This window comes from Diceros bicornis, chromosome 10, assembly GCF_020826845.1.
Source record: "Diceros bicornis minor isolate mBicDic1 chromosome 10, mDicBic1.mat.cur, whole genome shotgun sequence".
NCBI classification, from domain to species: domain Eukaryota; kingdom Metazoa; phylum Chordata; class Mammalia; order Perissodactyla; family Rhinocerotidae; genus Diceros; species Diceros bicornis.
The window spans coordinates 20,593,667-20,619,205 of NC_080749.1; the positions used below are offsets into that span (position 1 = coordinate 20,593,667).

A 25,539-nucleotide genomic window follows, 5' to 3' on the forward strand; every position below is an offset into this window, starting at 1 on the left:
GAATCTTCAAGAGTGCCTTACCCTTTTATTTCTGACTATCTATACCTCCAAGGAGTATTGTCATAGACATCAGGTGAGATTCTAGAGTCCTTAGGGTCTTTGCCATGGAATTTCAGGAGGTAATTACACGCTTGTAGATGACACTAATTAGCTAAGGTGTATTAGTATTCTCCTTAACCGTTATTAATTATGGAGCCCTAATTATGTACCCCACACTCTGCTAAGCAATTTACATACACCATTTCACTTAACCTTCACAACAGCCCTATTAATCGATTATCAGTGGTGTACGTTGTGTATTGCTTAATTTATGAAGCAGTGGTTCAAAAGGAGAGCCATAAAAAAGATTCCACCCTTTCTCTTTAAAGCTCTGTGTGTGTGTGTGTGTGTGTGTGTGTGTCTGTGCCTGTGTGTATGAGTAATGATAACTTAAAAGAAAATGAGAATAGCAAGCACTTTCTGTGTTTCTGTGGATCGATGATAGATAATTGTTCAATTAAGAACAAAGAAGCTACAATGGTTTTAAGAGCTAAAATCAATCTCCAAAACTAGTACTGGTCCATGTGATATTCCTAACACTTTTATGTGTTCTGGGGTTCTTTAGTGGAAGGAAGGAGCAGCTCTGTGCCTGGGGCTCTGTCCACAAAATCCATGCTGGAACACCTACAGTGTCTCTGCATCTAGGGATGCCCAGAACTGCACCCCTGGAGTATGTGCTCCTGCCCTGGCCCATGCGATCTCCTGAAACCAACCAGGATAGGCTGATAGACACATGCTGGAAGAGGGAGACAAAGAGTCTGAAAGAGAGGCACATTCATAGGCAGTAAGGGAGACCTGTGAGTTCTGAGATTCATTAACAACGACAGAATGGACCCCCTGGGAGTTGGAGGTTGCCATACATGCTTGCTGAAAGCTGAGGCACTAGAATTTTTCATCTAGGAATAAGAACATACTTCCATGAAGGGGCAGAAACCGTGTTTGGGTCCCAGGCCTTCCTGATCCTGAACATGCAACCAAATGTTGAACCTCACTAGATGGGTAGATTCTATGCTGTTCTGCATCATCCTGGAGGCCAAGTGGGTGGGCTCCAGCACCCCTACCTTACTCTTAGCTCCCCACCATACAGGCACACACACGTGTGCACACACACACGCACTTTAACCAGAATCATCTCTCCACTTTTATGTTTTATTCTTTGAATGAAGATCTTATATGAGCGGAGAGTGCCTGGCTGAAAAAGGTTGAAAACCACACAAGTGCATAATCTCTAAGGTCCCTTATAGTGCTAACATTTTACCCAGAATTTTATTCCATAGATACTAAGGGGCATCAGGACAAGAGAAAACAGACAACTTTCGGGGGCTTTTCTGCTTTTCCAAATCCTCCCCCACTTGATGCTTGAAATACTCCAATTAGAGATTTGTTCCTTTGGCTCAAAATGTTTCCCCTCACTTTATTTTTTGTTTGTTTGCTTTTTGTTTGTTTGTTTTGTGAGGAAAATCAGCCCTGAGCTAACATCCATGCTAATCCTCCTCTTTTTGCTGAGGAAGACCGGCTCTGAGCTAACATCTATTGCCAATCCTCCTCCTCTTTTTTTTTCCCCCAAAGCCCCAGTAGATAGTTGTACGTCATAGTTGCACATCCTTCTAGTTGCTGTATGTGGGACGCGGCCTCAGTATGGCTGGAGAAGCAGTGCATCAGTGTGTGCCCGGGATCCAAACCCGGGCCGCCAGTAGCGGAGCGCGCGCACTTAACCGCTAAGCCATGGGGCCGGCCCTCCCCTCACTTTAAATGCAAGTATTTCTGGGAGAAACAATACATTAATTCTGTCAGTCACCAGTGAATTAATTCATATCAATCCCTCCATGTGAATGAATTTCTCACATACTTTCCTGAGAGCTGGTTTTAGGAAGGAAATGAGAACACTGGTTCCCTGAGAGAAAAGGCAGCTTAGGAAAGGGAAACATAAGCACAGGTGATATCATTTCGTTGTGTAAGTAGATCTTTAGCAATTTTTGCCACACATTGATTTGGGGAAGTAGTGTCAGGACCTGATAAGACATTTAATTGAGGCGCTCTCTACTTGAGGCATTACCTCCAATCCTGATACACCAAGGAACACAATCACCCAATATGGCTAATCATGATTCCTTTCAGCACAAAATCACTCCCTACTTGATTTCATAGCCCCAGCAGAGCTTTTAATGGGCCATAACTTACAGGGGAGATGTCAGCTGCTTAAAATCTCTGGGGATTTATCCTCCTCCTGCTGCTTTCACTTTCTTACCTGGTCAGGCAGACACGCACGAAGTCTGCTGCATTTTCTGAGAAGCGTTCTGGTAAAGGAGGCATTAGCCCTCTGTGTGCTCCAATGTAAAACATGGCTGCTATCCTGTCCATGGAAGCCAGTGGAGGCTTCCCTGTGGCCATCTCAAACACAGTGCAGCCAATGCTCCAGATGTCTGACTTCCTTCCATAGCCAGACTCGTTGATGACTTCTGGGGCCATCCAATATGGAGTCCCATGCATGGACTTAAGCATGTCACTATGGGTGCCATTTAAGCCAGCCCAGGCCAAACGCTTGGCACAGCCAAAGTCGATCAGCTTTATTATTCCAGTTGGCATGAGCATAACATTATTTCCTTTGATATCTCGATGCACCACACAGTTCTCATGGAGATAAGCAACACCTTGCAGAATTTGTTTTGTATATTTACAGAACACCATCTCAGGCAATGGTCCAAAACGGTTTATAATACTAGAGATTGAGCCACCTGGAACAAACTCCATGAAAATGCTTACAATGTTCTCTTCCAAGCATGTCCCCAGATAGGCCACAATGTTGACATGTTTCAGTGCTTTGAGCAAATCTACTTCTTCCTGCAGTTTCTGGTATTCTTTTTCAGTAGCTAATTTTTCAGAGGTATCCAAAGCCACCTGTTTTACAGCTATTAGCTGTCCTTGGCTAGTTAGACCACAATATACCTAGAAGCAAACCAATACCCTATTATTAAATGTAAATGATACAACTTGTTGACAAAATGCCTCATGTGACACTTGTCTTTCCCTTCTCTTCTCAAACCCTTGTCTTTCTCTAAGTTCATACATCCCTACCTAAATTCAAAGTACTTAAGTAAATTCAATGTTTCAATGGAGCCAAGATGGGATGAGCAGCTTGGTGAATGGATAATGACTTGGAGTCAAGTGGCCTGGATTGGTTAGAATCCTGGCTTCACCATTCTCTAACTGTGTAACTCTGGGTAAGTTGTACAGCCTTTTTGATTTCAGTTTTTCTCATCTATAAAACTGAGGTAACAGTACTTACCTCACAGATGTCTATGATGACTACATGAGATGGTGATTTGGGAAAGTTCCTCACCAAATAAATTAAATAGGACTATTTGAGTGCTAAAGCTCTAAGGAGAGAGAGGAAGGCAGGTCCTGGGGCAATTCAGCAGTCACTCTGTCATGTGATTTCAGTGGCTGCATGTCTTCCTACCTTCTCACTGATTCCTGCAACGTCCCCAGCTAGAAACGTTACATGTCTTATCTGGGGGCCAGTCTTGTCTTTACCAATCTATGTAAATACTACCTAAAGTGCTAGATGGTCTTTTATGCAATTCACCAAATGTAAGGAATATCTTTTGTTTTTGCCACTCAGCAATGATTCTCCTAATTTCTGGTAACATATTCTGAGCTGTTGAACACAAGACTTCTTTCCCACTCGACTTGGACCTAGGATAATGAAAGGCTAGAAATGCATTGGCCATTGTACTACCACATGGAGCCTGAGAATGAGAGTCAGAAGGAGGACATATGAGGCCAGATCCTGATGACATTGTTTGACCCCTGAAACCAGCTGTGCCCAGAGCCAGACCTACTCAGACCCTTCAGTTACATAAAGCAGTGACCCTCCTTTTCCTCAAGCCAGTTTCGGTTGGCTTTCCTGTTACTTCCAACTGAAAGAGCTCTAAGTAAAAGAGTATGTGGGAGGATGGGGAGGGCTCCAGGGAAGAGGGAGGGGTCAAGGAGCAATTGGGATTTTTGGTTTTGTGGGAGATCAAGATTTGGCCACCCTGAAATCTATCTCTTTACCTTGGTTGTTTTCTCTGAGGACATTTGACCTCCCCCACTAACTGCCTAAAGAATTTGACATGGTGGCTCCTTCCTGGAACAGATCTATCATGATGGCTGTAAAGATAACGTAGGGTAAATGTTACAATAGAAAAGGCACCAACAAGCCCCTCTTATCAGAAGTTCTGTCTCTCTGGCCACATTCTCTAGATGACCCTGCGAGGAGTTGCCAGACAATCATTTACATTTATAAGAGAAATCTCCATTTGTAAAGGTATCTCCCTCTCTGTTTTGAGAAGAGAGGGGGATGGCCTCATTTCTAGAGGCTTATCAATGTGAAAGGTGAGGCCTTGGGGCTGCATAATAAACCTTACTCTTGTTTACTGTGCTTTAGTGGTAATCTCCTATAACTGACTCCCCCCACCCCCAAAATCCTCCTTTGTCATTGGCTGAACATGGTATTTAAGACGAGAATTTCTGCTATTGTGTTGAGAAACGCAGTGTCCCTGCTTTCTCCCATGTATACATGTTATTAAACTTGGTATTATTTTCTCCTACTAACCTGTCTTGTTAATTATTTGGCCAGCCATAAGAACCTTAAGGGAAAGGGCAGAGGGAGATTCTCCCTCTTCCCCCGCCAGTTTCATTGTGTTTTCCATTTAACTTACTGTGCCATAGGCTCCCTTCCCAAGGATCTCACCCTTGGTCCACAGGATAGGTTCTTCATACTTTAAACTATTTTCAGAAAATGTCTTCTTTTCATTTGAGTTGAGAAGTTTCTCCTCCTTGTCATATATCCTGAACCCATTACTACATCTCTGGAAGAATGAGACAAAAAAAGTCACCATACAACTCTGAGTCCTTGGAATGGAGAGAAGGGGTGGAGAGTAAAGTCTTCCTTTCTTCTAACTTAGGACCAACCAGAGAAAGCCAAATATGCACCCCTCACCAATCACATAGGAGGCCCTTTCTAGTCAGCAAGGCTACGGCTTCCCCGGGATAACAGCTTCCAGTCGGGGCATACCTGAAGCCTTCCCTTTTCCCACTATAAATCTTTCCCACTCCTCTGCCTACATTTGAGTCTCTGCCAAACGCAAGGGATGGTGGCTGACTCCTTTGCTATTGTGAGCTCTGAATAAATAGCCTTGGTCTGTTCTTCATTTATTTCCACAACACACACATACACTCAAACACACACATACATGCATAAGCATATATTCATACACTTACATACACATATACACATTTACACACAAACATACATACAGCTGGATACTCACTCTCTCTTTCTGTCTCTCTCCTCCTCCCTCTCCCTCTCTCTCGCGCACACACACACACACACACACACAGATGCGCACAAGCACAGCCATAACAAGCAAGTCTGGTGGTCAAGACCAGCTGCAATATATTGAAGATCCATGGCCTTCTAGACCCTTGCTACACAAAGGAGAATCTGCAGCCCAGCTGTATCAACACCACCTGGGAGCTTGCTAGACAAGCGGAATCTCAGGCCCCAGACATACTGAATCAGTGTCTACATTTTAACATGATCCCTAAGAGATTTGCATTCACAGTAAACTTTGAGAGGCCCTGCTCTAGAAGTCAGGAAACAAGTATCTCTTTGTAGAACTTAGACCACGTTTTACAATTGGTTGATCAGGACTAAAAATGCTTTGTTTTGATCTCCTCTACTAGTTCTTAAAAATAAATGATGATAGGGACGCAGAAGCATGGTGAAGGCCCTTTATGAACAAGACATCCTGCAGGGTCACTTTCCTCACGAATGAGCATGCGTGCCTCCAAAGGGCCATTTGGGTTTCTCCTCCCCATCCTCTCATGTTTCTACCCAGACTGAAATTTAAGGACTGCTTGGGAAAGAAAAGGTCACAAAATGTCAGTTTTTGACTCCATGATTGCAGAGTGGGGTTACAGGCTGATTATATTTACTAGCTTGTTCGCTTTTCTTTTGAAATGGCAGAGTGGTAACCCATCTCGGACACACAGGCGTGCACAAACATAACCCCATCTCCCACCCCAGTCTGGAGGCTTCTCTGAATCACTATCCACCTCTCAGCAGAAGCCAAGATCACCACGAGGGTGGAGCTGGCCTTTTAGGACAAGGAATATTCCTATCATAATTAAGTGCTTAAGCGTGTGGGGCTGGAATCAGAATGCCTGGCTCACCACTCACTAACTGCATGACTTTCTAAACCTCAATTTCCTCATCTGCAAAATGGCGACTTATTAGTACCCTTAGTACTTACCTCATAGAGCTAGTATGAAGCATATAAAGGAGATAGTACAACATCTCGCTCACACACGGTAAGTTCTCAATAAACCTAACTATGGTATAAGTATTTACCTTTGTATATTCTTCTGATCAACTATTTAAAATCATTATTCCTGATCCTGATATAGTGTGATACAACCTGAGTTAGCGTTCAATAAATATTTCAGCTAAACCTACTATTTCTGTCTTTAAAATTTGAGTAAAACAGGAGACTCACGTACTTCAGTGAAAACTAAGACAAACAAAACCCAACTTTCTGTTGATATTCTCCCCCTCCCCCCCGACTCCCATGCCAAACAAATTAAAAAAATTTTTTTTCCGGATTGTTGCTTATGTTTCCTTGAGAGCTATGGCTAAGCCTTATACCCCACCATGTCTGTAGTTCCTTAGCCCAGTGCCAGAAACACAGTAGGCATCAACAATATTTTTGTGTTAAAGTAGTGAACTATCTGAGAGCAAATGCTCAGATGCAAGGAATCTTTGAGAAATGGTCATTTCATGTCTGCATACATTTTTTTTGGAACTAGATAGTGAACTACTTCAGGGGCCACGTTAACTTCTTTCTATCTCACACACTACCTAGAGCAAAGCTTTACTCATAATTTTCTCTCTCCTGATATTTGTTGATTGCAAATGAAACTGGGAGCCAACTTGCTTTAACTATACTCAGTTGTTTGTTTGCAAAAGCGGTTAGATAATGCATTACTAAGGCCCACCCTATAGATAACATCTCTGAAGCTTGGGTCACCATGGTAATGGGTGCTTAAGTTGTTTTTAGTTGATCCCTTGTACACTTCATGCCTGTTAAGACCACTGACTATGAACTGGGCCTGTCCAAATGCCTGATAGGTGACCCTTTGACATCAGGGGGCCAAAAACTCCACCCTCAGATCATGCTAATGCCACCATCTTGTGAACATGTGTCCTATGAAGAGCCATGAAGCTTGACTACACTTGCCCAGATCATCAATTCCCTCACTTCTCCTTACCTCCACTCACCTATTCTCACACTTCAGACCACCCTGCCCCTAGAGCTCATAAATATACCTAATCTCCATTTCGGGGAGGCAGATTTGAGACCTGTTCTCCTGTCTCCTTGCTTGGCTGTCTTATGAATAAACCCTTTCTCTGTTGCAAACTCATTGTCTCAGTGATTGCCTTACTGTGCAGTGGGCCAAAAAAGGCTTGTTTGGTAACAGAAAACATCATCATTGAATAAAATATTGACCTATTTAAATAAATAGTATTGCTATATTAATGTACCCAAAGTGATTCCATTACAGTGTCAAGCTAGCTAAATTCCAGAAGTAAGTAAGCATAACAAAAACATCTTAGCCTGAGAGTTAGGGGACCTGCATTCCAAACTTACAACCAAACAATGAGTCCTTGACAAAACTATTTAATTGTTTAGGATTTCTGATTCCTCATTTGACAATAAGGGGTTTGACCCAGATTGTCTCTGAGGTCCCTTCCTGCCCCAATGAATCTCTGATTATAATTATACCAACCTGTATGTTGACATTTGTTGTCTTTCCACCCAATTCTTGCATGGTATTTCCTCTCCTACTGAAGACAAGATTTAGGTTTTCATGATTTGTTTCATTTGCCATTATGTGGCAAGAGTTGTTATCTTTCTCATCAAGAGCTAATAGTTCTGCAGCTAGACAACCTAATAGTTCATCTGTCAATTCTTCGTTCTTTGCAGAGTCTAGGATTTCTTGGGAAATTGAATTTGCATCATTTAAGATTTTTCCAAATGTTTGATATGTAATTGACTTATTAGCTAAACTATCATGATCCAAAGAATGTGCCCAATGTCGATATGCTTGGAAAGATGCATTTTCTTTCTCTTGGAAAGAGAAACTCATAAGTGCTTTAGACTTATCAGAAACACTATCAAACTCTACATTGTTAGTTAAAATTTGGTTGGCATTCATTTTACCAAGAGATGCTGTACTCTTTTCTTGTACTACATGCTTGTTGGAACTCTTCTCACTGGGCACTGCCCAGCTGTTTTCTGAAAGAACAAATGAGGTCTGGTGATGTAGCTCTTCAAGTTCATGCAGATCTCTAAGGCTCGTGGCAAGTATTTGATTGTTAGAAATGTCTCCTTCATCAGGGGAGTCTTCCACAGAGACTTCTTCAACAGTGGACAAATCTGAGACAGGAAGGAATTCATTCTGTTTAATGGACGGCTCATGAGTCTGAGCTAAGTTCATGGGCTGAACTTCATCTTTGGGAGATGGAAAGTCATTTTCTGAAGACTTTATCTGCCATTCTGGTTCTGAAATACCTTCATCATTTTCAAAGTCTTGTAGGTTGCTACCTACAGCCTTGCAACCCTTTTCTTTAGAAATTAAAGTTTTGTGCTTTGGTTTAATGCCAAGCAAAGCCTTTGGGGGTTTAATATGTGGTCTTTTCTGAGAAAGCCTTGTTCTGCTATTGCTGCTCCTCTCACTGTGTGAAAATCGACATTTATTGGTGATATATCTGCCTGATGGAGCTGAGCATATCTCTCGGTAATATTTGTTTTCATGCTGTTCAGCCTCTCGCATGCGACAATAAACAGGGGTTCCAAACATTTCATAGATTCCAGGTCCGTTAGCAGTTGAATTGATTTCTTTGAACATGTCACTGTACTTAAGATCTAGATAATTTAGTCTTGGCTCTGTTGGTTGAACAGAGAGAGGAAAAGAAGACTTTTTTATTCCTGGATTTTTACAGATGCAAGGAAATGATTGCTTTTTAGGCTTCAGAGCCCGGTAAGATGATTGCTTCTTTTCTATCTGTGGCATTCTCCTTTGAAACTTGGGTGGTTGCCGAGGCCTGGGGTCAAGAAGCCCCAAAGCAGGGAAAACTTGGGTTTTTATGCTGGTTTTATGCATAGTAGGCTTAATGGAACCTTCAGTGGAAATCATGAAATTCTGAGGTGTCCTGTTACTGGTCTTGGTCTTTGAATCCAACTTACTTCTATGGGTTTTCATCTCATGCCTGTCATTTTCTTGGTGTGCAAGTATGTTGATGCTATTGTTGTTATGAAGGGTGCGCGTTCTTTTTTCGAGGCTCGGTTTAGCTATTGCTGGTTCCTGGGCAGTTCCATCTGCAGGGAAAGTAATGTGGATAAGAGGGACCATCCCATTCATTTCTGGTTTGGTTGCCTCTGCTATTGATATTTTCATGTTTGTCTCCACGCCACTATGACTTGCTGAGAGTTTTCCAATGTGGCTATTAGGGACTACATTGGACAAACTTTTAAGTACAGTATACTCTTCCAAAATATGATTTGGCTCAATTGCTTCACCTTTATGTACGGAAGGCCCTTTTGAATCAGCTTTATCATTTCCAGTCTCTTTCTCCTGGCTTGGAGTTATTTCTGACTGCGGGGCTTCTTGGCACTTGATTGGCATGGTACGTCCAACTCCTGTGTCTTGTCCATAGTTTATGGCTACTGAACCCTCTTTCTTTCTTGATGAAAGATATTGAGAGTTCTCTTCCTCTGCTTTTCTCATTTCACTACCATAGCAGTCGATGTCCACTTCCCTATCTGTAGGAAAACTGCCTTTCTTAGAATTCTCAAAAGACACCAAAGACTGCTCTTTTTCAAAGTGAGAGATTTCGATTTTGTCACATCCTTCTGTTTCCTTGGATTTCTGATTCTCCTCCGTCTCCAGGTGTTGTCTGTGATGGTTATCCTTCCAAAAAGAGCACATGTTTCTGGACCAAATGGAGCTATCAGAGGACCTGAGAGTCTGATCCAAAAACACCTTAAACGGGGCTTCTTGCTGTTTGTTGGATGGTCTAAACTCATCACTTTGACTAACAGGCTTTGAGAGCTTAGGTACAAAGGAAATGCGGCTTGGAGCATTTCTTTCTCTCTCTTTTTGATCCTTGTGATTTGGGGGGATAGTAAGGTGACCATATCTCATGGGCAAGAGTGACAATGGTGGCAGAGGGAACTAAAAGGAAAGAGAGAAAAAGCTAATGAATGCCGAAACACAAATACACATCATGTTGACTGGTTTAAAGCAATCTGAAGAGATCTAAGATTCTCTTTAGGAACGCCTTTGAAGTACAAAGCTATCCTGGAGATCACAATTTTAAAAACTAAAAGTTCTTTCCTAGTGTTTTTTTAGAACCATGGTAAAACAATTCTTTTGAAAATCAAGGGGCCAGTCCCATGGCCTACTGGTTAAGTTCAGCATGCTCTGCTTAGGTGGCCTGGGTTCAGTTCCCAGCTGTGGACCTATACCACTTGTTGGCAGCCATGCTGTGGCGGCAACCCACATACCAAATAGAGGAAGACTGGCAGTGGATGTTAGCTCTATGGTTATATTTTTAAAAGAAAGGAACTGTAATGTAAACACTAAAAATGCAAGGTGAGACATTTTATTTCTCTTCTCTTCTTACTTTCCATAGAATTGATCTAAGATTTTTTCAATTTCACTTAGAACAGCTTAAAATTGCTGTTCAATTTACTTTAACAATGATCGTCAGGTTACAGACTGACTCCGAATTTGTATCCAGAACACAGCTGCTCCTCCTTGTTTCGCTGAATTGTTTTTTTGAGAGTGGCTTATAAATGTGCCACACTATACACTTGAACATTAGCAACTTGGAGTAGTTTTTAATTTTCCCTGGCCCTCCAACTATTTTCAAACTAAGCTAGTTTTATCACTGTCAGCCTCTAGAGGTCAGTGTAACCCCATCTATAATATTCAGCTTTCTGGTTGTTAAGCTATAAACTCTTTAACTTTATGCTTCTTTTCATTGAGGCCTTTTCCTGTGAATACAGATCTGATACCTAATTATATCAGAATATTTATAGGCATGGATCTTGAGTGGTAATTGAGACCTATATGTTTCATTTTCATTCTATTGCCACCTGTTTGTAAGAAGAAAAGAAAAGGAAAGGAACCTGACACTAGAAAGTTAGGTGTTAGAAATAGGTGAGATGTGGTGTAATCTCCTAGATTTATTGCCTAGATTATTTTCTTCCATCTCTCAAAAATAACTTGGGAAATAAAGACAGATTCTCCCTTTTTCGCTTAAACGCTTAAATCAAAAATGCTTAAACATTTCCCTAGTAGTAGCCATTTACGGGGAGTGGGGGAGCTGGGGTCGGGGGCAGCAATAAACTTCTATTTACAACACTAAGCAATACCTATGCATTTTCTCAAAGGCTCCAGGATACAGAAGAGTCAGATGGTTGAGAGAATTGCAAGGATCTTTCCAAATACTTTACCACGTTAGACAACTAGGAAAATCTTTCTACCGCTGGAAAAAATAATTACCTAATTTCTAGATATGTTAAAAGAAGACAAAATATGTCTAAGAGAGCTACTCACTTCATTATGCGGAGAACAGGAAACACCTCAGAAGAGAAACATACATGGCAAGGAATAATTTTCCCAGAAATTATTTGCTACTGTATACCCTACATGTGAGTTGTTGTTTTTCCAAGATGTAATTGCTGAGGATTTTGGTTCTGAGTACTTTGATAGAGTTTGTCTCTAATAATAAAAGTTCTTTGGTATTAATTCTTAAATCAAAAATGCTGAAACTCATCTTACCTCCATTCTTCGGCTACAGTACTTCACGTCAGAGATAGAAAACTCTACAACAAGAAAAAACCATAATAATAATTAGATATTCTTAGTAGTAGAGGGAACACAGTTAGTCTTAAGCCAGAGTTTGGGGATGGAGCAAACTTGGTGCTGAGGTTTGAAGAAAAGTCAAAATAAAGAGTTTTTCCAGGTATAATCCATATGGAGGTAGGTATGGAATGATTACATTTATATTCTGTCTGGAAACACGAGACCTCTGGATCAGAAAACAGAGCACTTATTACTCACAGGACATCACAGGGCCAGTTTCCCACACCCCAACTCCCCATAGGGCAACACAATGAGAGCCAAGTGTAGCAGGGTTGCACCACAGGAGTGAACTGTGAAATTATGAGACTCAGAGCTTATTTAGAGTGGTTGGCACTTCGACCCATCTTTCCCTCCCAAGAAAGAGAGACCTTTACTATGAAATATAAACAAATGTCTCCAGGAGAATGGGGAAATATGTCTCTGGGTTTCATTACCCTAGCATGTAAGCAAACAGCTCCTGGGGAAATAAGCCTCTGAATCTCTCTGGAGGAATATACTATCTCTAATTTCTAAGACACGTTCATCATTCGATCATCTTTTAACCTAGTTCCGGGTGCTTTTTGCTCAGAAAGCCTGGACTGTGCAGATATGTGAAAATACTCATGTATAATTGTCTCCCAAAATTTGTTTGAACTCAAACATGGAATAGATCATAAATTCTAAAGGGGATGTGTGGGGAAGAGGGAGATGGGATTTACCAGGTAGTGTAAAATCTAGTTGTTGTCTTCTTACCAAAAATTCAGAATGGTCCCTAAAATCCCACCCACCACCACAGCTTGAAGCTCAAGCCAAAAGCTCCCAAGTATCCGGGGTCAAAGCAGGTCACATAAATGGAGGAAGTGGGACAGGTAGGAAGAGTGGTGAACTGAAATCATGAGCCCAACTAAAGGGACATCCACTACCCAGTTGTAACTGATGTCATCCATTCCAGATGGGTAATCCAGCATTGCTACATCTTCCAATTGTCAAGAGAAGCCAGAGAACTGGAGACGATGTGAAATCTCCCTCCCGCCCCTTGCTTTTAATACTTTGAAGGCTGAACAAGATATGTCTGTGGGTCCATTTTAGCCACAGGCTGCCACTTAGAAATTTCACTTAGAAACAGACCTCTCTAAGATGTGATGCAGGTAAAGAAGCCATTCTCAGGTGAAAAATGGTCATCTAAGAAGAGGAGCCCAATAGGAGGGGCATAGGCATTCTCCTTAGCCACAGCTGGCCAAGGCACTTCCCCCAATTCTTTATGCATTTATTCAACAAATATTTTTTGAGTGCTATTGAGTCACCAACACTGTCCCAGAAGATGGCAATATAGTTGTGAACAACAAAGACAAAATCTTTGCCCTCATAGAGGTCATATTCTAGAGGTTGAGATTTCCTGTTGAAAAGATACTACAAGTTAATACAAGAAATACAACTGAATATAATTTATAGTTGAGTACATATGTATAACCTCCTGAGTTAAAAAAATTTTTCAGGTATTATCATAAATATTTGGATAAATATTATCCAGTGTTTGTAAGGAATGATGTGAGGCAGAACGGCACTCTTAAACATTTCTGGTGAGAATGTAGAGGTAAGATCTTTCTGGTAGGTAATTTGGCAGTATACGTTAAAAGTCTTTTGAAATGTGTATAGAATTCCAGTTAAAAGATTGAATGTACAAGCTTTTCTCCATTCTCTCCACAAACCTCACTAAAATGACAGTAAAGGAATCTAAAACGGTGTCAATGATGACAACAACAAAAACCCAGAGGATCAGACAGCAGAAGAGCAATGTCTACAAAATTTTGAACAGTGAAAACCATATGGCTGAGTAATAATTGATTAGTTGTCAGATTTCTCTGTTCTGCTCAGTGCCTGCAGGAGGAGAACTCAACAAAAAATAAGAGCCCTAGAAAGGAGCAGGAATTGAAGATACCAGGTACCGCTGAAGGTGGGAATGCAGGTGAGGCTGAAACAAGGGGTTCTTACAAGTCTGTATAAGGAGTAGTTTCCAGATTCCCTGCCCTGCCCCACAAGTTGAGAGTTGTACTTCTCCATCACTGGCAGATGGCTAGAAGTTTACTCTCTGGAGAGCTTGAAACAAAGATGCTAAGGAGTTAGGTATAGCTGAGAGCAGAAACGGGCTGCTAGAGTGAAAATAAGAGGATTAAGTGAAAGACAAGTGAAGCCCCAGCCTTATAGTCTACAGGCAGGAGCCTGAATTATTCTTCTCTAGGGAAAACTAGCTGAGAAAAAAGCCTATCTACGCACACTGACACCTGGGGAATCCCTCACCCCACCGTCCAGGTCTCTGCCCATTCAACAAGGTCCCTGGAGCGCCATAGCCAAGGACCAACTGATATGTGAGAAAAGCCTAGTCTAGTGTGAAAATACAGAGAACCAAACAAACTGAAAGAAAGAAAAGAGCTCAGAGGAAATGGAGACAATGGAAAACTACCACTAACACACCTTTTTCAGGAAGCTACAGGAAAATGTACCCCACTAAAATGAGGTAGTAAGCCAAGGAAGAGGAGGCTGCATATCCAGTACACAAGGGTCCTACACACAAGGAGGCCAAGAGAATTTCCAGGATGATGGTAAGGGAATCACAGCTAGACATCTGGTCAGGAGGCCCAAAGACCAAGCAACACAGAGTGAAACCGGAGGGCAGAGGGTTCCAGGAGCAATGTCTCCAAAACCAAAATGAACCAATGGATTATCTGATGTGCAGATGCCTGAACTGAGGTGCACTTTACAGGTCTATCAGACAGGATGGGGACGAATTAGTGACACACACAGAAAGTAAGCAAATGATGAAATGAGGCCTTTATTAATAAATACAGTGTCTCAAAAGAAATAAAATGTAATCATAGCACACTATGGAGTTCAGCTTTAAATAATAATTTACCTAGTCATAATAATGGAAATATTGAATATTGATTTTTTTTTTAACACAAAGATTGAGAAGACTGGGGATTGCCTGTGTGTGAGGAGAGTGATGAAAAAGTGTTAAATCCTAATAATAAGATCTAAATTGAACAATCAAGCAATATCATTATAAACATGTCATTTAGAAATATGGAAGTACACTCTAGAAGAAACGGTCTTGGAATATCATTTGTACTTCTTATTTCCTATTCTTTATTTTTGCTCACCTGTCTTTTCTGAGTGTTTCTTAATCAACATATATTGATCATCTAATTTTTAAAAATTGCATATAAACAAATTTAAAAAAGCAAACAAATACTGGTCTGGGGAACCCCAGTTGACATTTTCAGACAAGACCGTAGCACCTATGGAGCAGCTCCCATTACAGAATACTGACCTAACCAAGTTCACTCTTGGCTGGGTGTCGTTGCTTTTGTTACATCTTTGAGATTCTCTGTGGGTTGGCTGAGAGAAGAGGATGTCTCCCCGATCTCCTATTTAGTCTCTCCATCCATCCTCCCTCCAGTTTGTACCTGCACCAACTGCCCCTCCTTTTCTTTAAATCCATTTCCACTACAAGGCTAAATATGTTTATCCTCTTTTTCCATCATAACTAAGGTAATACTCAGATGGAAGGTATGAGCTCTGAACACAAATAGCATGGTGCTTAAGCATGTTGGCTTCAGAGACAGGTGGTCTAGGTTTGAACCCAGACTCTGTTACTCTCTAGCTACGTTGACTTAGGCATGAACTTAACCTCCTTAGACCTCAGTTTTCTCATTTCTAAAACAAGTATGCTAATATTACCTATATCAGTGGATATTTATGTCTTGCAATAGGAGGCACTCAGTAAATGGTTATTGTTGTTATTATTAATTCAATATACACTTTTTATTAGTTATGTGCCAGGTCTGGTGCCAGGTGTTTAGAGGTGCGATGGTTTTTGCCTTTGTAATGTGGTGAAGACAGGCGCGTAAACAAATAGTGACGATTCAGCATGATGAGTGTTATGTTGCAGGTAAGGTCAGGATCCTATGAGAGTCCAAAGGAATGGTGACTCATCCAGTGTCAGGAGGTTCAGGAAGACTTCACAGAGGAAGCGGTATCTAAGGTGAGACCTGAAGGGAGGCATAATGTTCCAGCAGAAGAAGACAGTATGTGTGAATATTCACACGTTAGTTCTTGGAATGGAAGGCATTTAGTAGTGCTAATGTTTATCACACTGTTGAGGAAGAGCGGCAAGATAGGAGGCTGAAGAGAGGATGCTGAGAGTTGGGAGCTAACTTTGTAGATTTCAAGGAACAAGACCCTGGGGCCACTACACAGTCACGACCTGATGTTAGCACCTATACATACAGTCTATCAAAACACTGCTTCAACATTATGTCAAGTGAAATAAGCCAGACACAAAAGGACAAATATTGTATGATTCCACTCATATAAGGCACCTAGAATAGACAAATTCATAGAGATAGAAAGTAGAATAGTGGCTACCAGGGGTTGCACGGGAGAGGAGAATGGGAAATTATAGCTTCAGTTTTGCAAGATGGAAAAATTCTGAGATGGATAGTGGTGATGGTTGCACAACAATGTAAATGAACTTAATGCGACTGAACTATACACTTAAAAATGGTTAAAATGGTAAATTTTATGTCACGTACATTTTACCACAACAAAAAAAAAATTTAATATTTTTTTAAAAACACTGCCTCATTTAAATTTCACTTAATCTCTACCCTTCCCCAAAAATTCTACAATAATAATTCTGTTTTTTTCCTTTGTTTGGTGAGATGCCACACAGTTCCTCCGCTGTGTCATCTCTCTCATTGCAATAAGCCAATAAATGCAACTTTTTGACTACAGGTTTGTCTCTGGTGGTTTAGGCTGATTGGTTTAGGACAGTGGTAAGCAGATATCAAAGGCAGCATTGCCCTAAGGGGAAAGGCTGGCATCAGAGCTGCCATCTGGTAAATAAGTGTTGGGCTAGATAGAGTGGCAAACTGAAATCCTGAAGGAAAGCATCCTCAGTGTAAGCCCCCAAGATTCCCATAGATAAACATCAACCAAACATGAGTTCACAGAAAAGATTATCAAACTCTCAAGAAAAAGAGCCACCAATAGTGCAAGTCAGTAGAAACAAGAAACAACAAATTTAGACCCCCTAGGGACTTCACATATTGGAATTATTGAACACAGCATAGAAAGTAAAATGTATCAGATGTCGAAAGAAATAAAAGATGGAATCATCAAAACAACAAGATATTCTCAATAATTAACAAAGACTATTTGAAAAACAAACAATGGAAATTTTAGAAATAAAATATAATGGTTAAAAAAAGTAAATAAAAAAAAACAATTGAATGAATCACAATGATATACCACTATTAGCACAATGAGATACCACTACACACCCACTAGAATAGCTAATGTTAAAAAAACGGACAGATGTTTGTGAAGATGTGAAGCAACTGGAACTGTATACATCGTTCATAGGAATGTAAGATAGTACAACAACTTTGGAAAAAGTTCTGATCGTTTCTTAAAAACTATATGATCCAGCAGTTCTATTCTTAGGAATTTACCTGTGAGAAAAGCTTTTACAAAAAAGTCTTGTACAAGAATGATCATAGCAGCTTTACTTATAATGGTAAAAAACCGGAAGCAGCTCAGATGTCTATCAATAGAAGACTGGAAAAATTGTGGCATATTTGTAGAATGGAATACTATTCAGCTATAAAAAGGAATGAACTATTGATACATGCAATAATATGGATGAATCTCAAAAATATCATGCTATGTGAAAAAAGGCTTACATAAAAGAATATGTGCTGTGCAATGCCATTTATATGAAATTCTAGAACTGGCAAAACTAATCTATGGTGAAAAAAACTCCCAACAGTAGCTGCTGTGGGGGAGGGGGCAGGTTAGTATTGACTGGGACAGGACATGAGGGAACTTTCTGCGGCTATCAACCTTCTATATTTTGAGAGGGAATTGGCTTTCACAGGTGTCTGTAAAAACTCAGTGAATATACACTCAGTGTTTACTTTTTTCAAAAGAAAAAATCCATAAACATATATTGAACTCTAGTTAATGATAAGCATGCTGAAAAAATTGGGAAACATGTCCTGATATCTGCAATTTACTTTGAAATGCAACAAAAAATAAGATGGAGTATGGATGGATAGGGGGATGGCTAGATGAACAGCTACGATAAAGCAAATAGAGTAAAATGTTAAAGGTGGAATCTAGGTGATGAGCATAATGGTGTTCACTGTAAAATGCTTTCAACTTTGCTGTATTTTTATTTTTATTTTATTTATTTATTTTTTTTCTTTTGGAGGAAGATCAACCCTGAGCTAACATCCGTGCTAAGCCTCCTCTTTTTGCTGTGGAAGACCAGCTCTGAGCTAACATCCATTGCCAATCCTCCTCTTTTTTTTTTTTTCTCCCTCCGAAGCCCCAGCAGATAGTTGTATGTCATAGTTGCACATCTTTCTAGTTGCTGTATGTGGGATGCGGCCTCAGCATGGCCAGAGAAGCGGTGAGTCGGTGCGCACCAGGATCCCAACCCGGGCCGCCAGCAGCGGAGCGCGCGCACTTAACCGCTAAGCCACGGGGCCGGCCCCTTTGCTGTATTTCTAAAAATTTGTGTTATAAAATGTTGGGGAAAAAACTCAATGCGTGGGGTTAACAGATTAACGCGTGAAGTGGAAAATTTGTAAAAATAAAATTACCCAGGGGGCAGGCCCGGTGGCGCAAGCAGTTAAGTGCGTGCGCTCCGCTGCGGCCGCCTGGGGTTTGCCCGTTTGGATCCCAGGTGCGCACAGACGCACTGCTTGGCAAGCCATGCTGTGGTGGCGTCCCGTATAAAGTGGAGGAAGATGGGCACGGATGTTAGCCCAGGGCCAGTCTTCCTCGGCAAACAAAGAGGAGGATTGGCAGATGTTAGCACAGAGCTGATCTCCTCACACACACAAAAAAATAATAATAAAAATATATAAAATAAAATAAAATTACCCAGAATGGAGCACAGAGAGAAAAGGAAATGGAAAATGTGAAATATAGGTTAAAAGATATGGAAGGTAGAAAAAGAAGTTCTAGTATATAGTCTAAGGTAGGGATTTTTAATCAAGGCTGCACATAATTCAGGAAAGATGGAAATGTAAAATATAAATTGTAATTCTGTAGCTATTCTAAAAAGCATCTGTTAAAAGGCTATTTAAACTTACATGTCAGATCACCCTCCAAGGTCTCCCATGTCGCTTATAATCCTTCCAATGTACCATGTGACCCTGTATAATCAGTGCCCATGCCTATAACAGTTCAAATCCCCTTCCTCACACTTACCCCACTTGCTCTGCTCCAGCTGGACTCGTCTTCTTGTGCCCTGGAACGTTCTTCCCCCAAATATTCACAGGGCTCAGCCCCTCGTCTTCTTCAGATATTTTCTTAAGTTACCTTTTCAGTGATGCTATCCCTTGCTCACCCTATTTAAAATCTCAAACTGCCCCATCACTCTTCCCATTTATTTTTCTCCATAGCATTTAGCACCATCTGATGTACTGAATATTTTACTTGTTTATTGTCTCTCCTCCTCCTCAATCACATTCGAATGTAAATTCCACAACATCAGGGGTTATTGTCTGTCTCCTTCACTGCTCTATTTCTAGCATTTAGAACAGTGCCTGGCACCATAAATAAATATTTGTTGACCAAAAGTATAAAGAAATCACTGTGTAATTCAGAGTTCAACTCACCTTCAGATTTTCTTTGCTGCCCCTTCAAAAAGAGAGGAACATCTTCTCTGGCTACAGACTTGGAGATGTTTGGTTCTAAGCAAGGTCTTGGCAACAAAAAGCCCGAGTTCACATCACAGAGCTCCTTGGAACTTTCCTCTTTCTTTAGAATTAAGGGCCGCGTGGTCAGCGTCTTTGTCCTGAGGTCCACCATCTCAATCTCATTTGGAAGAGAAACAGAATGTGCTCGTGCCCATTCTTGATGCACTGCAGTTATCTGACTAAAAGGGGAAGGAAATGGTTTGACTCAAAACTCATTCCCTGTGTCTTTTGGATCTCCAGTTCTCAATGCAGCCTGACATCACTAGAAAGTTTGGAGAACTATTTCCAAAGGGAGCTGCTGAGTGGAATGGCGGTGTTCCTAAAAGGAACCCTCTCCACCCTCCGACTCACTCCTCATCTCGTCTGCCCTCTGCAGCCCACACTTTAGTTTTCCCAGCCCCTATTCCCTTGAGCAGAGAAATCAGACGGGCAGAGGGGCAGGCACAGGGGATGCACCCTTTTACTTCTGCAAAGACATTAACCAGCCCAGTGCTTCTCAAACTATCTTTGGTGAAGTACCAGTTTTTAAATTTTCCAGTCCGCTGTGGACTTATACTTTTGTAAAATGTAATAAAAGTGAATTACTATAAAAATGAAACAAAAATCAAAAACATGAAAATAAGCCCTGATTTTTTCATTATCAGATCAATGAACATAAAATTACTTTGTCAAATTGCTATACAACTTTTTAAACATTTAAATGTCCAAGTTCTATCCTGACTGGTAACAGAAGGACCACAGACCCACATTTTGAGTGGCATGGCTCCAGGGTCAGCAAACTATGGCCCATAGGCCAAATCCGGCCTCCAGTCTGTTTCTGCAGTTTTATTGAAACACAGCTACACCCATTTGTTAAAATAGTCTATGGCTGCATTCAAGATACAATTGCTGATTTGAATCATTGCAACAGAGACCATATGGCCCACAAAGCCTAAAACATTCATTACCCGGCCCCTGCCACAATAGTATCTATTATGACCCCTGCTTTAGAATGTTTTTTCGGGTTGAATTACTAAAAATGTAGGTTGTCACACTAGTATCACTTCATACTTAAATTTCAATTTAACCTTTCAAAAAATAGTCCTTACTTGCTTTCTTTTAAATCTTCTTGGCTCATTTCTTGGGGATGACTGACATCTCTCGGGAAAGTAACAATAATCTCAACACCTATATAAATGCATGATGATAGCAGAAAGAAGAAGAAAGTAATGAATTCCAGCAGTAATGAAGAATCAAGTATTTTCTTTTGGGTTATTTGTCTAATCTGTTCTTACTGATTACAGAATGGACATTAACCAGGGACTGAGGTTTAGCCATCTTTGTATCTTTCCTGTCCAGCATATGATAGGTCCTAAACAAATGCTTGCTTAAAGAGCAAAAAATTGTATAATAAAACTTTCCAGGTGTAAAATAAAGTTTTCTGATAAGCACCCTGGAGGGAGAAAACAAGGCCTCCTCCTGCGAAGCGTAACGATGACATCTATTTCACAGGACTGTTGTGAGAATTCACATCAGATAACTATTTTGTCCCATGAGAATTTGCTCATATTTGTAACTCTGGTCATCTCCTATCTGATTCCATAGAATGATTCCCAGTATATCCCTTAAGACAGAAAGTTCCAACTTGTAGAATCAATGCTTGCCTACAATATAACATATTAAACAAATTTACATAAAAATTTATTGTGATTTTTATGTAGTACAAAATTGCCTGTACTTCATGGTCTGTTCGTCTATTCGTTTTTTTTCCATTCAACAAACTTTTATTACGTATTTGGCAAGGCCAACTCTTTGTGCTGAAGATATAGAAATAAACAAGGTGCAGCTGCGGCCCTCGCAGAGATGATAAATAAAGTAGACTATAGTGTGAGATAAGGATTGTGATAGAAGTGTGCGAATGGTGTTGTGGGAACACAGACGAGCATCCTTCCAGAAGGATGCCGTGCTTGTCCCAGTATTCAGTCCTATCCATGTATTTGTCAGAGCCATTTTCTTCTGTCTGCATTTGCCTGTAGGAGCCATAGTCTGAATCAGCTCCACTGATCCAATGCTAGGGAAGAAGTACAGCAGAGACGATAAGAGTGGGTGTGAATCAGACAGATCTGGTTCTACATCCCTCCTCTGCCACTTCTTGGGTGACCTCAGGAAAGTTACTTATAGCTATTGTCATCAGCATTATCTCAATTAGTAGGTTTTTATTATTTTTAAAGGACTTTGGATATTTTGTCAAATACATAGGAACCACCGGAGCGAAGGCATTTTTATTGTTCAAATTTTATGCCTGTGTTATTTATGAGACTAATGTGTAAAAAAAAAAAAAAAAAAACAGTAAACATTTCCAAAAGGAAAAGTTTTATTTACAGTCAGGCAAATGATAATAGTATTTACTATCTTTGTCATCTGATATAGTTTGTGGTACCATGAAAATGTATTTAGCTTTGGTTTTCTTGATGTTTTTCAAATAAGACAACACAATTGCATGTTTTCTAATATATATGATAGCAAGCAACACGTCTCTAAAAATGAAGTTTCCTTCGAATGGTAGATTTTTTTTTTAACTTTTCAAAGATCCTACCACCATACTATTTATGTAGCACAAAATGAGAGATTTGGAATTATAGAGCTGGAAAGAACTTAGAGATAATCTGATCCAAGCCCTTCATTTTAGAGACAAAGAAACTGATAGCCGTAGGTTGTGTGACATGTTCAAGGCCACTGCCATACTTGAAAGGAAGATGGATGTCTTTCATAAGATTTTTGTAGTCATCCTTAGGTACAAAAACCTAGCTGACATGTTAGAGTAAGAAAACCATACAGCATACATTCCTAATGACTAACCTGTCAGTGAAAAGGATGTTTTAGTACAAAGGCTAGGAGCAGTTAGTACTTTCTGTGGAAGCTAGAAAACTGTGCAGAGTGTATTCACATGAACACGTTCTTAAGAATGACTGTACTTTCACAATTATTGAGGACTAATAAACCCAGAATCTTTTCAAGGAAATTTAATGCATTCAAAAGTCTGTTAATTGGTTGATTTCTTTTTCAAACCAAGGCACAAAGATACAATAAGCAAGTATAAGAAAAATCTGCCTTTTTAGAAATTATTAGAAGCTAATGGCCCCATCCTAATCATTGGTCCTAAATAGGGGGGAAAGAAAGATTATGGAATGTGCTGACTCTGAAATCAGCTGGGAACATACAAATGTTCTCTATTTTGTCTCTTGAATACTGTGTGTGGTCGTGGGAGCCTTTGAAACTACCCAGTGGGCCAGGAAAGATAATGCATTGTCACGTGTAACAATAAAACACTTGCTCCTGTCTGAGTATATCTTTCCACATAAGAAGGTATAAATTAACCCCACTAGAAAATGTTACAGTAGAGAGAAACTAAAACGCAACATTTAAACATAAAACGCAACATTAAACATAGTCAGAAACATAATTTCTTTGCAGAAGAAGTGAAAATGATATTGATAAAAGTCAGAAAAGGATCGGTAATTTGTTAGTGGTAAAACCATTATTAAAACGAAAACTTAAAATTGGCCCAGCCTAATTCATTCAATGAAGAAAAATGATTTTCTTTAGAAAAGTCTTACTTTCCTACATTTTCTGCTTGTTCTGTTTAAATTGATAGGCATCAAGGTTCAAAATATTTTGATATTCTCTCCATGTTTTGATAATTTCCTAAACTGTGAATTTCAACACAGAATCTTAAAACTACATTTTCCAGTCTCCTTTGCCACGGGTTCAGAAAGCTAACTTGAAGGGGCTTGCCCGGTGGCGTAGCGGTTAAGTGGGCGCGCTTCGCTGCTGGCGGTCCGGGGTTTGGATCCCGGGCGCGCACAGATGCACCACTTGTCAGGCCATGCTGTGGCGGCGTCCCATATAAACTGGAGGAAGATGGGCACAGATGTTAGCCCAGGGCCAATCTTCCTCAGCACAAAGAGGAGGATTGGCATGGATGTTAGCTCAGAGCTGATCTTCCTCAAAAAAAAAAAAAGAAAAAAAAGAAAGCTAACAGACATATTCATGTGAGGTACAAGAAAAAAGAAAAGGTGCAGGCATCCTTTCTGCTGATGTGGGTGTCAGCAGAGGGAGGAGGTTCTAAGGCTGATGTGGGACAGCTCCCTGGTTGTGGCAGAAGCAGCATGATTTGGGGGTGAGTAGTGGGCAGTTTTGAGATGCAGTTAACAAGAATTCTTCCTGACAATTCAACCTAGAGTTCTGTTCTTCTCTTTGGTTTTTCAATGGTCTATGAACTTTCTAATATCTTTTAAAACTTCCTTCCTTTTTAACCCAACTAGAGCAGATTCTGTTATTTGCAGCTAAGAATCCTAATGGATATACACTGTATTAAAAAAAGTTTTCTTTAAGCCCAGTAATTTCAGGAAATAGGTTTTTATTCACTCATGAGAAGAGTAATTTTACATGCTCAATTTTCAGTCTACCAGGTTTGCATCTCTGTTCTGTGAAAATAGCTGATTGGGGAGTATAAGAAGATTTTTATACTAAGGAAAAGGATGAGGAATTTTTGAGCGGTCTATAAATTGTATTTTACACATTACCATCTATAAAAGCCCATTAAAAAGCAAATGCATGCTGCAGGAATACTTAGTTGTTAATGTCTGTGGGAGTGATCCAAACATTATGGAATATATACATACATTTTTTAGTTGGTGATGCTCCCTGTTTAATAGAATAATAATACAATGGACAAACAGATATAAACTAAATGATTAAATGTGTATATCTACAACACAATAAATAGTCACATGGTATATGCATAAAGTCTTCACAAAGAATGCAAGCACTTCAAACATTAACAACTTGGAGTATGTTAGAAACAACATGTAAATGGGATTTAAAGAGATTTATTGATATTTAAGATGAATACAATGCACAAGAATGCCCTAGACATTTTTATTTCAGACTTCGTGACTAAAAGAGTATAACTAGCTCAACTGAAGACTCTATCAACTATGAGAAGAAAATTTATCAGAAAAATAATTGCTTCTTTCAAGTTTGTAACCCAAGTTATTAAAGCTTAAACAAACCTGCAAGAGCTTACTGAAGATGCTGCATAAGTGTATGGCTCCTATATGAAAACATAATATAGCACAAATCAACTTAAAAAGAAATACTAGCACCTCAAATGGCAAGTCATCTCCAAATTGAGCAGAATAAACTATTTAACCTCTTGGAAGATGCTTGGGATACAGTTGGGCTTCTGAGAACTCGGCTTTGAAGTCTTTGCAGGTCAAAGGCAGACCACAAGGACTCTTTGGAAGGGGACCAGGATTTTTTTTATTTTGCTTAGGTCTTTCAGGGTTCAGGGTTCACGGTGTTAATAATTTCAAATGCTATGAAATTATTCTCTGCTCTCAGCCTGGGGAAAGGAGATTCCGTGTGTTTGAGAAAGGCAGGAGGCTCCCCAAGAGAGGGCGGCATCGCACAAGAGGCCACAGGAGGCCGTGGCTAGGACAGCACTGCAGCGTTCTGGGAGGTTGACAGGGATGAGGCGAAAAGGACATCCAAGACAGCAGCTTCCCTGGAGTCAGAAAATTGCCAGAGAGAAACTGGAGCAGTTCGAATAAATATTTAATTTAAGAAGTTTACAGGCGAATCAACAAATGCAATAGCTGTGGCAACTCTTTTCTGAATCGAGAATCTGCAAATGCCTTGTGGTCTGTTAAATGCAAGGACGCTTATGGGTATGACAGGATAACATATTTGGAATGTGTGTTATTCTGGAAAATTCCAGACTTATGGC

The 25,539-nt window shown here is 40.2% G+C and overlaps 1 protein-coding gene across 5 annotated transcripts in view; it reads right to left on the reverse strand.

The window, feature by feature from the left end:
- The window catches only part of MAP3K19 (mitogen-activated protein kinase kinase kinase 19), a 38,907-nt gene that overhangs the window by 2,544 nt on the left and 10,824 nt on the right, over window positions 1–25,539 (reverse strand). The window contains exons 4-9 of one of the 5 annotated variants that reach the window (XM_058548863.1): window positions 20,858–20,936; window positions 19,689–19,948; window positions 11,935–11,978; window positions 7,873–10,320; window positions 4,743–4,892; window positions 2,288–2,985 (exon numbers count right to left, since the gene is read on the reverse strand). In XM_058548863.1, the coding sequence (XP_058404846.1) occupies window positions 2,288–2,985; window positions 4,743–4,892; window positions 7,873–10,320; window positions 11,935–11,978; window positions 19,689–19,948; window positions 20,858–20,936 (3,679 nt within the window). The remainder of the gene's footprint in view (window positions 1–2,287; window positions 2,986–4,742; window positions 4,893–7,872; window positions 10,321–11,934; window positions 11,979–19,688; window positions 19,949–20,857; window positions 20,937–25,539) is intronic. The other 4 variants (XM_058548866.1, XM_058548865.1, XM_058548864.1 and 1 more) reach the window with 4 other exon arrangements.